At 50.7% G+C, this 17,047-nt stretch overlaps 1 protein-coding gene across 1 annotated transcript in view; it reads left to right on the top strand.

Annotated features, from left to right (window-relative positions):
• Window positions 1-17,047, top strand: part of PDLIM4 (PDZ and LIM domain 4) — a 55,138-nt gene that overhangs the window by 18,049 nt on the left and 20,042 nt on the right. The window contains exon 3 of the mRNA XM_059825256.1: window positions 9,721-9,805. Coding sequence (XP_059681239.1) covers window positions 9,721-9,805 — 85 coding nt within the window. The remainder of the gene's footprint in view (window positions 1-9,720; window positions 9,806-17,047) is intronic.

The following is a 17,047-nucleotide window of genomic DNA, read 5'->3' as shown; positions in this document are numbered from 1 at the left end:
TGCGGCTTCAGATTGGGTTTGCCCAACTACACCTACCAAGGTGGGTGTTTTTAGCTGTGAGGCCTCGCAGCACACCCGGCGGAGTGGTGGGTTCTCTATAGCGGCCGCTGCTGGTGATGGCTGGCAGCCTTGCAGTGGTGCGGGGTTCGTGGGTGAGGTGGCCTGGGCTTTGCTTGGCAAGAAGGTAGGCAAGAGGATTGCAATGGTTTTGTCAGGCATTAAAGCCTTTGTAAATGCAGATTTTAAAGGCTCTCACATCTTATAGTCAGGCAAAAATAAATGCTCAGGCATCTGTGAGACAGGAACGGACAGAAGCTGGTGACGATGAGGAACTGTTCCATGTGGGGTGGCTCCTCTCGGGGAGGAGATCCCGCTGTTGGGTTGGTTAGGTGGCTCCTCCAAGAGCAAACACACCCTGGCCATGCCCGGAGAAGTCCGTGGGAGTGGCCTTTCTCTTGGTAGGAAAAACCGAATGGTTTATTTTTTCTACAGTAAGGAAAGCAGCTCCAGTAACGCTTTATTAGGTCTATTTTTAGTTTGGCCTAGAGTGAGTGCTCGGTGACATGGCTCTTGGATCTCTCTCCTGTTTCCCGAGTGACCTGTTGGGTCCAGACGACTCTGCCCAGCCGTTAGTCATCGCTGGAAGCGTGTCCGGCACTACCTCCTCAGTGTGAGTGGGTCCCTGCTCCGGGACTTGCCTCCCAGAGAGTGGGGTGACCTGGTGCTATCGAGGGAACCGCGTCCTGGGGCAGTGATGGGGGGATTTTGTTGGTTTGTGTGCATGTCCAAGAAATGCTGTTTGTGATAGCTGCGGATCACTACCCTGGACGCCGCTATGGGGCTGAGCTCCAGGAAAGCCCCGCGTGCAGAGGCGTGGGTTATATCTTCTCCTTCAGGCAGAAGGATGCTCTCCAAGCAGTGCCCTCTCTGTACACTGCCTTCAACAAAATACAGTTTGCAAATCAACACAAGGAGATTTTTTTTTTTAAATAAGTGCATTAGTCGGAAATATATTTGAAATAACGAGCTTGTTTGTTGTATGTCTTCACTGAAGACATATGAAATTTGATGTTAATTCTGTTTTGCCAAAGGAGGCTCCCTCCAGCCGGGCGTGTGAGCCGAGGGAGGGCAGGGAGCTGGGCAGCGAGCCTGGCAGCAAAGGGCTTCCAGCCCTCTGGGCTTCTTCCATCCCATGCCCTTTCTCCGTGAACACTTGACATTATGTGTTACTGAGATACAGAACAAGATTGGTTTTGTTTTCAAGCTGTGGTCAGTAAATGCCCTTTGACTAGAAGTTGAAGCAGGAAAGTCGGAATGGGGGGGAAGGCAAGAAGGGGGAGTTACTGTGTGGTCCGATGGGATGTCCTGAGACCAACGTGGCCTGTCTGAGTTTCAAAGGTGTTGGGGATGCAGAGAGCCCGTTGAATTTGATGGGAGGAGATGCTGATTATCCTGTTTATCAAATTTGTTTCATTAAGACATTTAGATACACCGCTGCGGAAACAAGTAAAGAGCCAGGAGAACTGACCGCTTGTGGGTGGAATAGATCATTAGCGTGTTAGACTTTCCCATGCAGTCAGTATCTGTCCCCTATAGTTGGGAGGGAACAACTGAAGTTGGTGGGATTTCTGTTGTGATGCAAACTTCGGCCATAGCCAGGCATGACCGTGTGGCTGGACTGCAAATAGATCGGCTTATCCATCGTTAGCACAGTCTGTCATTAGGAGTGTTACACTGGGTTTGATGGTTTTTCTCTTATCCGGCCGCATGGCAGAATCCGTTCACGTAGTTTGTCTGGAAGGAGAAAAAAAGAGAGTTTCTGATCAAATGTGAACGTGTAATTTCCAAACACCATAAAGGAAAGCAGCACCCAGAGCGCTCCTCCCCATGGCTTTGCCGGCCGGAGGACCGTGCCAGCTGTTGGGAAGCACATCTGCTGTGGCTTCACTCGCTGGGAGCTGCGCTGAGCTCCGGGGGGAGCTGGGGGGGTCAGTGGCACCGGGACCCCTGGAGAAGCAAAGTTTTGAGGCAGCGGGAAAGATCCCCGGTGCAAACAGCATGGCTGTGTCGGCAGAAAGGAACCACATCATTTCCTAGCGTATCCGGCACAGTTGCGTGACAGGTCCTGGGAAACTGTAGGAACATTTCATTTTTTTTTCTCCGTGGGACACTCCAGTTTCCCTGGGCTGGTTATGAACCCCTCAGGAGACAAGGCTGGGGGTGCAGCGCTGAGGAGGTACCTCTGAAGACGTGGGATCTTGGTTGGCAAAGAAAAGCAGGGCTCAGGGCAGCTCTGCATGTGATCTTTCACGTAATTTTGGGGAGGCTGAGGGAGGAGGTGTCTGGAGGGCATCAGCAGCGAAACACACAGGGTGGTGAGAAGCCAGCAGAGCCTGGGCCTTCCGTCTCCAGACAGTGGTCACTTTGGCTGGGAAAAGCTATTTTGTCTTCTAACAGTAACAAAAGGTCCAGCAACACAAACCAAAATAATTACAGGCTTCATAAATCAGAGTCTCTGTGGTGATGTATGTTCATGTGAACAAGTACTTGCGCATTAAAATCAATATTCTTTCTCGTAATCAACCCTTTCTTGTCCTGGAAGGCAGTCAGTGTCCGGGCAAGTGCACACAACAATCTATGGTCCAGAGATAACCAGCTCCGCAGTGCGGCTTGCCCTGCTCTTGCTTACGTATTACTGTGTTTTTTCTTATCTCTTTTAAAGAAAGCCTTCCCAGCTCCTTCGAGTGTTAACATCTCTTGTGGTTATGCTGCAGACCTGGTTATGAGGGAAAACTTGTTACTTCAAATCAGGTCATGCCTCAAATAAAAGCAGCCATAAAATCAGGTTGGAACTCTGCTTTGCTGAAACCACCACTTGAGAGCAGAGGGTTGAGTGCCCAAAGGACCTCGGGTGCTGGACAGGAGACTGGTGGCATCGCCCATGCTGTTCCTGCTGACGCACACCACTGGAAAGTCCTTGGCAGCACTGTCCAGACCTGCCCGGCTGTGCCAGAGGGAGAAGGCGAGCCTGAAAGCTTTCTCTGAAGCTTTTGTTGTCTGCCAGCTGGGAGCATGAAGGCTTGTGCTGCATCCTTCCTGGAGGAGCTGGCCCCAAGCCCACACTGGGAAAACTGCTGGGAAGGGGATGTTGCAGCTCTAAGTGTCTTGGGGCTGTGGCTCCCCTGTGTCCCTTGCAGCCCAGAGCCCGCGTTGGTATCTGTGAGGCTGCCCCCGCTCTGAGGCTGTACTAACATATATTTCTTTTTTAAAAAATCTCTACTCCGTCCTTTACCGAGGACTTTAAGTGCTCTTGGGGTGGTTCACCCTCTTTAGTCGCACACCCATTCTCTAACGCCTTTCTTGGCTAGACCCCTGTCCCCAATGACGTTAGTGGGTGTTTTGCCCCCGGCTTCATGGGGTCGCCTTTTGCCCCAAGATGTGCAGGGCTGTTTCTGGACAGCAGTACTGTGGAAAGCACAGCAGCACAGTAACCTTTCCGTTCTGAAACAGAGCGGAGGAAAATCCTCATCAGCTCATGAAAGGAGTCAGGCTGGATTGATGGGCCGAGGCCAACTGTACGGGGTTCAACAAGGCCAAGCGCCGGGTCCTGCACGTGGGTCACAACAACCCCCTGCAACGCTACGGGCTTGGGGACGAGTGGCTGGAAAGCTGCCCGGAGGAAAAGGACCTGGGGGTGTTGGTCGACAGCGGCTGAATGTGAGCCAGCAGTGTGCCCAGGTGGCCAAGAAGGCCGACGGCATCCTGGCCTGTACCAGAAATGGTGTGGCCAGCGGGAGCAGGGAGGGGATCGTGCCCCTGTACTCGGCGCTGGTGAGGCCGCACCTCGAATGCTGTGTTCAGTTTTGGGCCCCTCACTCCAAGAAGGACACTGAGGTGCTGGAACGTGTCCAGAGAAGGGCGACGGAGCTGGTGAGGGGTCTGGAGCACAAGTCTGATGAGGAGCGGCTGAGGGAGCTGGGGTTGTTCCGTCTGGAGAAGAGGAGGTGAGGGGAGACCTCATCGCTCTCTACAACTGCCTGAGAGGGGGTTGTGGTGAGGTGGGTGTTGGTCTCTTCTCCCAAGTGACAAGCGATAGGACAAGAGAAGATGGCCTCAAGTTGCGCCAGGGGAGGTTCAGGCTGGATATGAGGAAAAATGTCTTTCCTGAGAGAGTGGTGAAGCACTGGCAGAGGCTGCCCAGGGAGGTGGTAGAGTCACCATCCCTGGAGGTGTTCAAGGAACGTGTGGATGTGGCACTGCGGGACATGGTTTAGTGGGCATGGTGGGGTTGGGGTGGTGGTTGGACTTGGTGATCTTACAGGTCTTTTCCAACCTTAGTGATTCCGTGATTCTGAGTTGATTGATGTAATCAATGTTCGTGTGGGTACTGATGTACCGTGTGAGGAGTTACCTAGGCATCCCTGTAACAAGGGGCGGGCGTTCAGTTCATGGTTAACGGCTCTGAAATGTGAGGCCAGGAGTTCAAGTGGGCTTAGTAAGGCTGGAGCAGCACCTGGCACCTGGGCTGCAGGTGGAGGCGGTGGTGGTGCCGATGAAGATTTAGCAGGACGTTTCAGGATGCCTTGATGATAAATCAGCCTGTTCCAGTGTTGTGTTCCCAGCTGTTGAACCCCAAGGCAAGGTAGCACGGGGTCTGCTTCGCCTGCCTTACTGGCATCTGCGAGGGAGGGTAAGGGCAGGTATGTGGCAGCTGGTTGGAGAAGATCCTGGGTGTTAAGAAGCCCCATGAATTAGTACTCAAAGAAACGTGTTATGGAGATCTTGGTATTCGGCCACAAAATGCCTGCATTTGACTGGAGGCCAAAGATTTCAGAGTTTTAGATAATGTAAATGTGTGGATAAGGATGGTCGCATGGTAAAATTTGTTCTTTTTCTTTTTTCTCATTGTGAAGTTGTCTCTAAGTTATAGAAATGAAGACATTCCTTATCAGGCAAGAAGTGTGCTTTCTGGCTCCTCCGCCCCGGGAGTAAAGTGTTCATATCCCATATGTGCAGAGAGGAATTCATGTGTGTTGTGAGACTTGTTAAAAAAAAAAAGCCGTTCTTCCCAGTCCAATCCACTTACAGCCCTTTCTTCCTGTAATAACACTGGGGCTGTTTGTGCACGGGGCTGGGTGGGTGCTGGAGGACTGGCAGCATCTGCCTGCCCCCAGGCACAGCCAAGGACCCCGGGGTTGTTGCGTTGTGTTTGCTTCCTCACTGTGGTGTCAAAGCATGAATCCCCAAAGGTTCGGGTTTGGTTCCTTCTGTCTACGATAAATCCTGGAAGCAGTTTCTTTCCCCTCCGTCTGGTGTGCGTGCCGCAGGAGCGGCGCTGCTGGGCTCTTGCCCATGGAGGGAAGGTGTTTCAGAGAGGGGAACTCTTCTTTTTAAATAGCAGCTGTGGAAACCCCTGCCCAGGTCGGGGGACCTGGGGGGCGGTTATGCTCTGTGCAACCCTGGCAGAGCAAGGATGAGGGGCTGAGAAGGAAGCAAGCCACTGTGCGTGGGTCCGGAAAACCCAAATTCCTTTACCGATGGCAGTGGCGCGTAGCGTTGCGCTTGCAATGCGGATCAGATTTGTTCTCGTTCGCTTGAGACTGAGTGACCAAGGAAAGCAGCAGCCCAAGTGCAGAACTGCAGAGAGGCTTGCAAGCGCGATGTGTGCGGATGGATAACCGAACCCCACTTCCCTGGGGACACGTACCGTGCAGAGAACCAACACGGACTGATGCACCATTCCAGTTCTGCTGAGTGCTTGGAGAATTTGAGTATGAAGATTTTCTATTTATTCCTGCTCCCTGTACAGAGATGGAGTTTCTCTGGAAGTTTCTATGGGAGAAAGCCCAGCAATGAGCCTGCTGGACGCGTAGCCCCAAAAGTCCCTGGAACCTCACGTAGTTGATGTTCTTCCGAGTCCCCCCTCCTGCCTCCCCCAGCTCGTGGAGATTTTGTCGGGGTCTGTTAGCTGTGAGCCGCGCAGGCACGCTGCTGGAAGATGGGAAGGATGACAATGTATGATGTTCTCAAGTTTCCAGTAAAAGTACAGCTGAAAAAGTGAATCACAGCTTCCCCTCCCGAGCTCCTCAAGGACTAATAGAGAGGAAAACCGGCAGTTTTCCAGAGCCTCAATACACAGCAATGGTTTCAGCCGAGAGGAATGAAGGAGGAGGAATCCCACAGCTTCTCCTTCATGTTCCCTGGACGAGCCGGGTCCATGGGGGTGCTCATCTGAGCTCAGCTCCTGTGCCTGTTCAGCCGCCTGTGCAAAGCCTTGCACGGCAGGTGACAGCCCTGCGCCAGGCTGCAGGGACGGATCCATCGCCTTACGGCTATCACGGCGAGGTTCACGCTCCGGGGACTTACCAGCGGTACCTGCTCCTAGAAGGCTAATGGCCATATCTGTGATCAAGATCAGTCCTGACCGTAGTGATGTGTCATTGTGGGAGGTAAATAGCATTCAGGAGATGGGCAGGAACCTGGAGTCACCCCCCAGAAGGGACTGCACAGATTGGGGTGAAATAGAGCAGTAGGGTTGTTCTGGAGGTCTGCGTAGCTGTCACCCGCTCACACCTGTGTGGCTGCGCGATAGCAGACGGCAGCGTCCCGGGTCCGGTCTGGCACTGTCCCAAGTGCTAAATGTTAGTTTATAAGGGGATGGAGAAATCAGAAATTCAATAAGACCCAGGAATTCTTGGAACTTAAAAGCAGCTCTACAAGTGTAGAGAGCAAGACTTGCAGATCATTACCAGGTGAAAAAACATTTTGGTAAAATATGTGAGCATATGCAAGTAATCTTTTGAGAATGATGTGAGTCTTTTAGAAAACAAATCGTGGTATAAAAGGTGTCTGCGACTTTATTTTTTTAGTTGTCTTGTTAATGGGCCCGTTTCCCACGAAGCCCCGTGTTGAAGGCCTAGCACTACCCTAGGTCAAGTTATTTTTCTTAGGCTTGTCATGGCAGCCGTTAAAATAGAGTAGAGCGTTGTTAGTGCAGGGTAATGATTTCCACATAGCTGACTTTAATCCCCTACAACACATCTGAAAACACTTTTCCCGTCCTTGAGCCGTAAATTAAATGACTCGGAACATTTGAGCGCGACGTCTGATCTCTCACCCATTGCGTTAGAAAAGCGTGATTAGTTTTTGCTGTTGCCTAAACACAAAGCTCTGACTGTTGGTAGCGTGAACCTGCTGCCGGGGTGGCTTGGGGTGGCCGTGCTGCCCCAGAGCTTGCTCGGTTCCCCTGTCCTGGGGGGCTGCAGGGGACCCCCCCCGCTGCTGGTCCTGCCGGGGACGTGGGCACGGGGGTGTTCCTGCAGCCGGGATTAGGGAATGAGCCCAGAGCATCAGCCGTTCTGCACTAACAGCCCGTGGCATCGAACTCTTGGGCAGTCGCCTCTTAATTATTTTGGATTACCTCGTTTTCTGCTGTTCCTGGGGAAAAGAGGGAGTTTCTTTGTGTAAGCATAACGTCAAACGTACAACTTGCATTTCTCTTTGGTGAGGCTGGTGTTTCTCCCAGTCCCCTCTGCTTTGCAGGCAGCCTTTAAAAGTGCCAAATAGAACCTAAATTGTGCCGTATCAGCTTAACGTCAGAGTAGTTCCAGTGGAAGCTGTGGCTGAGGTGAGTCTGGCTTTGTTCAGGCCATTGCTGGAAGCTGTACGGGGCCGTCGTGCTTATACCAAGAAATTTTGGTTGGTCTAAAGAACTGATGGTGAAGCCTTGAGTTTAATCATTAAAAGCACTAACTACGAAGGGGCTTCCTACAGGCAAACCCAAGTCTGACCGTGTCTTTCATTAAGTGTGAAGACATCTATAATGATTTTCAGGAAACACGAGTTTAGCTGCTTTCTGGTACAGGCAGTGTGATCGTTGTTAATTTAGGGGTATGGGGAACTGGGACACTCCAACTAGAAAGTGCTGGCAGTACCGGTGACCGAATGCCGTAGCTTCGTGCAGAGCGAATTTACGGCTATCGCTCTTATCTTCTACAATCAGAACCGCTTTCTGAATCTCGATTCTTATTTACTGGCAAACTGAAGTCCTCAGGGATCCTTTAAGCTGTGTTTGGCATGGGGGCTCCGGAGCTGAGCGAAGGGGAATGTCGTAACTGCCCCTTCTCGGCGGCAGCGCGAGCACGCATCAGGCTGATTCGATGCAGGGGAAAAAGCACGGAAATTCTGATGATGGTCTCTGCCAATGTCATTAGGCATTTTCATTGTTCTGGGCCTCCAGATGAAATTCTCAATGTGGAAGCAATATACACAGCGCTGGGTCACGGCAAAAAGCGAGTTGGGATTGCTAGGAATGCTGCTGTTCCTGGGAAGGCCGGCTTCCTTCATCCCACCAAAAAACAGCTGGACAGACCAGCTTAAAGTGAATTGCCCCAGCCTAAAATCAGATCATTAAGTAAAGATAATTTACCAGAACAAGACGTCTAGCTATGAGAGAGAGAACGTTTTTCCCTGTTGAAAAAGCTGTGATGGTAGTACTGAGTAGTGGTTTGGAACAAAAGCAGCTTCGGTCCTCAGGGGATGGATCCAAAGTGCGTTAAAGCCAGCGGGAGTCTTTGCTTTCGATAGGTTTTGGATCAGACTCTGAATTCGTGAAGGTAGGTTTGTATGCTGACTGGCTTAGATGCAAAATACCAAAGGTAAAAATTCACCTCAAGGATTCCTGGGTTAAAACCACACTCCTTATTTTTCAAACTTGGACTCTGCAGATAATTAAACCAAAGCCGAACGTGGTATGTGGCAGGGGCCAGAGTCCGACGAGACGAAGGATGCTTGGCTGCAGCGAGTGATCGGTGCCGATCAGAACGAGACCTCCCATTTTTATGAAGTGGTGCATACGCAGATTGTGAGGATAAACACAAGAGTTCGCGTTCGAAAATTTTATCTTGTACTTCTTGCAGTTTCCATCTCCCAACTCAACCTCTTAGCACCCAGAAAAGCTCGTGAATGTGCCCGCTGGACCTTGCCCAGGCCCCTGCGGCTCCCGCATGCCCCCAGCACCCCAGCCCTGCCCCCAGACGCCTCGGGGGGAAAACGGATCAGGCACATGGAAAATCTTTGGACAGTGGCAGTGTCCTGCTCCGGCTTGGCAGGACTGGAGATGCATTCGTGAATGGAAACTGTTTTTTTAGGGTTTTTTCTATCTGGCACCTGTTGAAAGGGTCGAGATGATTCATACAGGGTCACGTAAGCCTTCTGCCTCAAAGGCGTTTATATAATTCCTGCTGTCGTCTAGTATATAGGCCTGCCAGAGAATGCGTATATATACACACACACATAATCAGAATACATTTTGGGATTCAGGGCCAGAATAAAGGGGCAAAGCCAGGAGTATGCAAAACAAGAACCACCACAAGCCTTTCTAATAATTTTTTTTTTTTAATTTTAATTTTTTTTTAACCAAAGTAAGTTTGTATCTTAAACTCCACACAGAGTTGGAGCCTGTAGTTCAAGAATGGTCTTGAGCTTCATGGTTTTAACAGCATGGAACTGGCATCTTCTCTGTTTACCACTGTACTATTTCTGAGGATAATTTTAGACAAACACATACATATATTCATTCTCTGGCAGGCCTATACTATATGATGTATGCTTGGGGTTTGTTGTTTTTTTTTTTTAAAAGGTCTGGTTGTTTGGGGTTTTTTGGTTTTGGTTTTTTTTGAAATGCAATTTAAGTTGAGCTTACTTGATTTCCCATTGCAGAGCCGAAGGGAAGACCTGGTCACCCCCCGTTCTGGAAGATGGCAAGGCTCAAGCGTACCGGATCAACATAGAGCCGGAACCGCAGGTAGGGCAGCAGCAGCCCTGCACGCAGGCTGGTCTTCCAGCTTGCTTTTCTGGGGAGAGGAGATCCATGTCTGGAATCTGGAAAGCCCTCTGCTCTGCCTGCAGTCCTTCCAGAGGTTAAGGAGTTTCTACGTGTGGTTTTAAAACGTCACATTTGTTGGACTTCTCCATGCAGGTCGTGCTGCGCTTTCCTTGGGCTGGTAAAGCCCAGGCTCCTGTGGTGAACCAGGTCCCTGAACTGATCTGGCTTAAACCCAGCTCCGTAATTGCCCTCCGCCCAAGTCAGACTTTGTTGAATCAGCTTGCCAGTGGCACGGGGAGGCAGGGCAGCGCCGCGGGGGGGCCAGAACCATACCCCCCTCGGGGCCAGTGACCAAGCTCGTGATCAGCGTTGTTTTTGATGGAGCTATTGGGAGCCTTCCTAAGGGCGCTGCCCCACACCTGCCCTTTCTGGAGCGCAGCATGCCCGGTGTCTGTTTGCACCTGCCTTGGCCGACGTGCCTCCGTCTCGGCTGCTTCCAAAATCCACCGCACCCTCCTAATCCCATGGCGGTGATTCACTTCACGTGGTGTTGGATGATTTTTTTTTTTTTTTTTGTAATGGTCTCTTCTCTTTTTTTGGTCTTCTTTCTCTTCCTTCTCTCTGTTTTGCAGCTTGTCTCTTCCCTCTGTCTTCAGCTCTTTTCCCTAGACCCTCCTGCCAGCACTCTGCCTGCAGCCTGCCCTGCCTTCCCACCCGTGGTCTCCCGGAGCTGGGGTGAGGGCAGCGCCATCTTCAGCAGCAGCCTGCTACGGTGGGAGGCGGATGGAGCTGAACAGATCTCCATCTTTCCTACCCGTCTCTTGGCTAATAGCTCGTTAGCAAGGTCAGAGGTGACTCTTGTTCTCCTGTGGCTCCTCAAAGGGAAGAGGAACGGTGTCTCGCTCCTCCCTTTCTGCCTCCGAGTTACCTGACCGTTGCGTTTTTGGATGTGCTGGCCCACCGTGCATGCTGTAGAGGTATCTGGGGAATGAGGAGGTGATCAGGAGGAGGGGATGGAGCATGTCTTGCCCCTCCTCGGATGGGTGCTGAGCTGATGCACGTGCTGCAAGCTTTCCCAGGGCACACGAGGTAATGGACAGCAGGACTGAAGCCTGCTGAGACTTCTCAAAATGGCCTCAAGTTGCACCAGGGGAGGTTCAGGCTGGATATGAGGAAAAATGTCTTTCCTGAGAGAGTGGTGAAGCAGTGGCAGAGGCTGCCCAGGGAGGTGGTGGAGTCACCATCCCTGGAGGGGTTCAAGGACCATGTGGCCGTGGCACTGCGGGACATGGTTTAGTGGGCATGGTGGGGTTGGGGTGGTGGTTGCACTTGATGGTCTTACAGGTTTTTTCCAACTGTAGTGATTCTGTGATTCTCACTGCTGCAGGTTGGCCGGCCCCTCCCCGAGCAGTGGCAGAGGCACTAGAGCCGCCTGCAAGCTTCAGAAAACAAAAGTATGTGAGTTTAGGCTGACAAAAATAAGAATCCTTCAATTGCCACAGCAACAGGGGAGCACTCTTGTGCTGATCCTGAGTGTTCAGATTTTGCTCATATGGTTTCCTTCTCTGCAAAGGTGGTTTGTGTTATGGGCTGTTTCGTGAGAGCTTTTTCTCCAGAGCTTGCAAAGTGCCCGCATGCAGATGCTGTTGGCTTAGCTCTGCTGCTCCTTCCTAGAGGTGGCTCTTCGAGTGTCCTGACAAGGGTCCCAAGGTCCCCCCCCAGCCCTCCCTCTGCTCGGTCCAGAAGGAACACAAGACCTGCAAGGGTGGAAGAGGGCAGGATGATGCTACGAGGAGTGGTGTTGGCCTCGTTTCCCTTCAGCGAGGAGTGGGGAAAGAGCACTGGCAGCAGAGACTGCGCCAAATGATGAGGACGGGGGGTGAGATTCTCCAAACCCCCCGAAGGAAGACCTGTACAGTCACGCCTGTGAACCTGTTGGCCATCGCAGCCATGTGGAATTTGCAGATATTTTGCATTCCTGCCCGGGGACAGCGGGCAGAGGGGCTCGCGGCTGCTGGCACTGCAGAACGGCAGCACCGGCAAACCCGCCCCGGCATCTCACACGAGCGACTCGTGGGTCTGCTTGTCTTTCCTGCACTGACTGACAGAGCAGGGTGATCTGTGTGCTTGGGCTTTGAGCTCTGGCCGTGTTTGCTTCATTAATCAATTACGGCAATCTTTTTTGACAGATATTTTTTCTTAACAGACTTTGATGGGCCCAAAACCCTATGAATAATATTAAATGAGGAACAAATGTGCAGCAGTCCCACTGCCAGATACAACATTTCTGAGGTTTAATGGAGATTGGATTTGAATCTGACTATTAATATATGTTACATATGGATCTTTTTAAAAATTAGACAGTTACATAGAGTATAATGAGGGGGTAGAGATGGATTTTCCTGAATCCAGACCTACACTGAAAATGTGTAAATCTGGGGAGTGCTCAGTGGGTAAAGCAGATGTGTTTGCGGCAAGGCACCGAGAGAGGTGTTCGAACAAGAATGCGTGGGTACAGACAGTGGCTTCCTGCTCTTGCTCGCTTTTTCAGTGGCTGTATCCCCACCTCGTCTTGCTTAATGGCTTTTTGGGTTTCCCAGAGAGGAGGTGAAGGAGGTACCGTGCACGCATCGGAGTCCTCTTGCTGTGGTTGCACCCAAGATGCACTGGTTGACTCTTCTCCCTCCCCAAACCAACTGTGCCTTGAGCGTGGTTCAGGCTTCAGCGTGGTTCCCGCTGACTGCTCGGGACACGTGCCAGCAGCTGTCCTAACCCCTGCGTTATTGCACATGTCCTCTGACTTGCATGACGCTAAGGGGGATCAGCAGGATCCAAGAGCGCAGGCCCTTGCAGCAGGCATCCCGTCCCCCGGGAGCGGAGATCCCGGTCATGGCTGGAGTCCCCTATGGAGTGATGCCATATGACCCAGGGCTGTCCTATGCTGTATTCATTCAGCCCCTGTAGCAAAAGAACTTATTAGACTGTGAGAAAGAAAAGACTCATTGTAAAGTAATAGCTTGGCTCAAAATGTGCAACCTTTAGGTGCACTTCCTTGCATCTGGAAAAAAGCAATCTGCTTTGAAACGCAGGGGGGAAAAAAATCTGCTGGAATTCTGCCCTCGAATCACAAAAATAGGTTTGGGGTTGTCCTTGAAAAGGATTTTGAGAGTTTTACCCCAAGTGGCCTTTCCAGTAATGTGGAGCACATGTCTTTCCTTTCTCCAGGTTTTACTTTATCAACTTTTACATCGGCCTGGGCAAAGGTGTCTTGAAAGTCTTTTGACTTGCGACTACAGTAATTCCTGCTAGGGGCCCCTGGCCCAAAACACGTGTGCATAAGCAGAATGACTAAATTTGTGCGATTTCTAGGAAAGCATGTACCCCACCATTACTTTTTCGTTTATTTAGATGCAATCTTTGTCTTGAAGGCAGTGAGGTTTGCAGTTATCTCTTGCGCAAGGGAGCTTGGAGGTATGGACCAGCTGTGAGCTTTCCTCTCTTTCTAAATCTGTTGTGGTTTGTCAGTTGAGCTTTGTGGAAAAACCCCTACTCAGAGACCAAGAATTTAGTCCATCTTCCATATTAAAACTTTGATTAATGCCATGACTGCAGGGAATAGCTGCCCTCACAGCTGAAGAAGCTGGAAGTCGAGAGAGCTGCTTGTTCACAATTTGCAGAAACGATGCTGAACAGGATGCTAGTGAGTCACCTTCGTGAAATAATCTTTTTTGTTTTATAAAGCAGACTTTGGCTATCAGTTAGTTACACTATATATGTCTGTCCTTAACAGCAAGGGTCTATAGAGGAGGACAGAAATTCAGTGACATTCAAACTTGCGTCTTAAATAATGAAGGGCTGTGTGTCTGTCAGACCTGGTCGTGGGTGATGGGACCCACGGGGATGCTGCGGGGCAGCTCGGTGCTTGCCAGCCGGCAGTGCCATTGCGTAATGTCAGGATTCCCATCACGCGGACGTGACATCGCTGCTGACATGTTGGGATCTCTGGTCTTGCTTTGCCACCGGCTGTTTGCCCGGTGCCGGTGTTGCTGTGGGCACTGTCCCTCCCTGGCAGAGGGGGAGAGCGGGAGCGCCAATCCATCAGTTTCTGGAAATCCCACTGTCTTTGGCTTCTTGTAGTGTGAGCTCGCTAGTCAAAATATCGCCATGTGGTGCTAATAAAAGGAGAGGATGTTTGTTTTCTTGACCGTTCCCATACTGCCAGAATTGGCAGCGTTCTGGCCCTGGGGGGCTGTAAACGTGGGCTTTGGGCCGTGAGGTAGAGCCCCGTCTGCGCCAATTGACAGTAGACTGAGTGTCTGGGTGTGAGAATAATTGCAGCAGAAATTAAATAGGCAGCGCGTAGCCAGAGCTGGAATAGGATGCAAGTCCTCCCAAACCTGGACACTTGGCTAAAATAAGCTACGTGGGGTGAAAGGCTGGGTTGAAAGGCTGGGTTTCCTCCGGCCGCCCAGAGAGGGAGAGGCACTTCCCGCAGGCGGTCGTCAGCCCTGTTCCTGTGGGAATGGCATCCCAGTGCCACCCAGCTGGCAGAGCGGCACCCGTGCCCTTCTCGGCGGGAGGGATGGGGACGGCGGGTTGGTGCTCCCGCTCCCCTTGGTCCTCTCTCACCCCCTGAGCAGCGGCTTTCCAAGCCCGACCGCCCGATGGGGGGTGAGCTCTGAGAGTGGAGAAGAGCTGGTCTTTCCGTAGTGCGGGGAGTTGCACAGAAAGGATGAGGAGGTTGTTTCTGCTCGTCACGTAAGTTTTTTCTCTCTAACGTGTTATTTTGTGCTTGACACCAACTCAAAGACTTTCTTTGTTTTGGTGATTTTTTGATTTTTTTTTTTTTTTTTTTTAAGACGTGAACTCATCTGTCTTTTTGTGTTACATCAAATGAACACTTTCTTGAAAATATGAAGTTGGGGGGCAAATTTTATGTCAATTTTTAACTTGACAGAATTAATCTGGGTCTGAGTTAGCTGGTGGTGAGCTCTCTGAGATGATCAAGCAGACCCCACACAGCGCTATATGTGGCATACCCACTACCCACAGAATCACAGAGGTTGGAAAAGACCTGTAAGACCATCAAGTCCAACCACCACCCCAACCCCACCATGCCCACTAAACCATGTCCTGCAGTGCCACGGCCACACGTTCCTTGAACACCTCCAGGGATGGTGACTCCACCACCTCCCTGGGCAGCCTCTGCCAGTGCTTCACCGCTCTCTCAGGAAAGACATTTTTCCTCATATCCAGCCTGAACCTCCCCTGGTGCAACTTGAGGCCATCTCCTCTTGTCCTGTCGCTTGTCACTGGGGAGAAGAGACCGTTGCTTTGTTAAGAGTACTGTTGTCGGATGGGCTCAGGTCGGTATGGTTGCAGGACTAGCTTTACACTGGCTGAAGAGGCAGAGCACGGGTGACCCGGCTTTCGGGTGCCTGGCTGAAAACCTGCTGCCTCCCGTTGCACGTGTCCTCCAGGCAGCGTGGGCTCTGCAGCTTCATCCCCGTGAGCTTTTTGTACCTGCCCTGACCTCAGAAATAGCCACTTTGTAATAATATCAGTCTACTATACTGCTGATCATACTTGGTTCTAATTAAAAAAAAATTAAAAAAAAACGTAAAAGTCACTTGTGGGCTTCAGGTGTGAGTGTGAGCCTCTGGTGTCCTGGCTCTGGGCACCTGGGGACAGCAGTGGTGTCCCGCAGTGGAGCAGGGAGGGTGGTTTGACGCTAACTTGTCCCTTAGCACTGATTTTAACAGCTTTTAAAAATGTTGTAAATATTCTCATATGTATTCTTTTGGTCTCAGTAGGTTATCATTACTTTTTTTTATTAAGGATGAACGACTCCTCACCTGATTAATTGGCTCCAAGTATTGCTTTAGGTTCTCAGTGGGTTGCTGTTGTGCAGGAAATTTCCATCTACGTCTTTGCAAAAGCATGGCACAGACCATACTTATTTCTGTGAACCGGGGGCTAAAGCCTCCTCACTGGAGAGGTGGAATTTCCTTTCCCAAGGTGACCGACCTTCCTTCCTCCCCGTCGGCATGGCGGGATGGGCCATGGCTGCTCCTGGGAAAGCTCTTGCTGGGATCCCCAGCTCCACCGGTGCTCTGGGGGCAGAAGGGGGGGAAGATGTCTGCCTCGTACTTTTGGGAAAACAAAGGATGAGATAATGCCCTGGCACGAGCCCGGGTTCCCGTCACATGGGAACTCCCAGCGTGTTGTTTGAGGACTGATTTAATAGCAGAAACATGCTGAATCCTGACGGCCGCTGTAAGTGGCGTCAGCCTGGGACTGCGGATGCTTAGGCAGCGTTTCACGCTCAAATATCAGGGGTTTGCACACCGCCAAAACCTGCTGATCTAATTTACGGGGTGAAGAGGTTAAACACAAGTTGGTGTGCACTTGTGTTTATTTTTTTCCTGTGATATAATATTGAATCATTTGAAAGCTATGGAATTTTCTCAGTACCGCTGTAACTTGTCGAACTGTTGCAGCTGTAACCTTTTATGTGAAATCCTCTATATATCTTTTGTGTAAATCAGCGTCTTTATTAAGTGAGCTTCAATAATCCTGGTATATGAAAGAGGAAAAAACAATCTTAGGATAAAGGGAAAAAAAGGTGAATGGAAACTTCAAAATGGTGGTGGTGTTGTCTTCTGTCCTGGTAGCTTGAATAGTTTGTTCTCATCGAAGGTGAATAGGAGCTCTGCTGAAATAGTGGCAGTGTGGGTTGATTGAGGACAAAACAGAAACGCTGTTGAATAAGGAGCTAACGTGGATATATACCATGTTATTTTACTTGATAACATCAGTTTCAGTGATGTCTCTGTTTACACAGGTAAGGAAACTGCCTGTTTGTGTACTCAGAATTACTGAGTGTGTGTTTGGAAGCACGTGTGTAGTTGAGTGTTTCTGTTCTTACCTGTCGGGAAAAATAACTTATCCCATTTTGGTTTTCCTTGTTGCTCACTTAAGAGGAATGAATTGCTCCTTTGCAGTGTTGGTCTCTTTTCCCAAGTGACAAGTGACAGGACAAGAGGAAATGGCCTCAGGTTGCACCAGGGGAGGTTCAGGCTGGATATTAGGAAAAAAGTCTTTCTTGAGAGAGTGGTGAAGCAGTGGCAGAGGCTGCCCAGGGAGGTGGTGGAGTCACCATCCCTGGAGGGGTTCAAGGACCGTGTGGCCGTGGCACTGTGGGACATGGTTTAGTGGGCA

This window comes from Gavia stellata, chromosome 16, assembly GCF_030936135.1.
Source record: "Gavia stellata isolate bGavSte3 chromosome 16, bGavSte3.hap2, whole genome shotgun sequence".
NCBI classification, from domain to species: Eukaryota; Metazoa; Chordata; class Aves; order Gaviiformes; family Gaviidae; genus Gavia; species Gavia stellata.
This window is presented reverse-complemented; position numbering and strand designations above follow the sequence as displayed.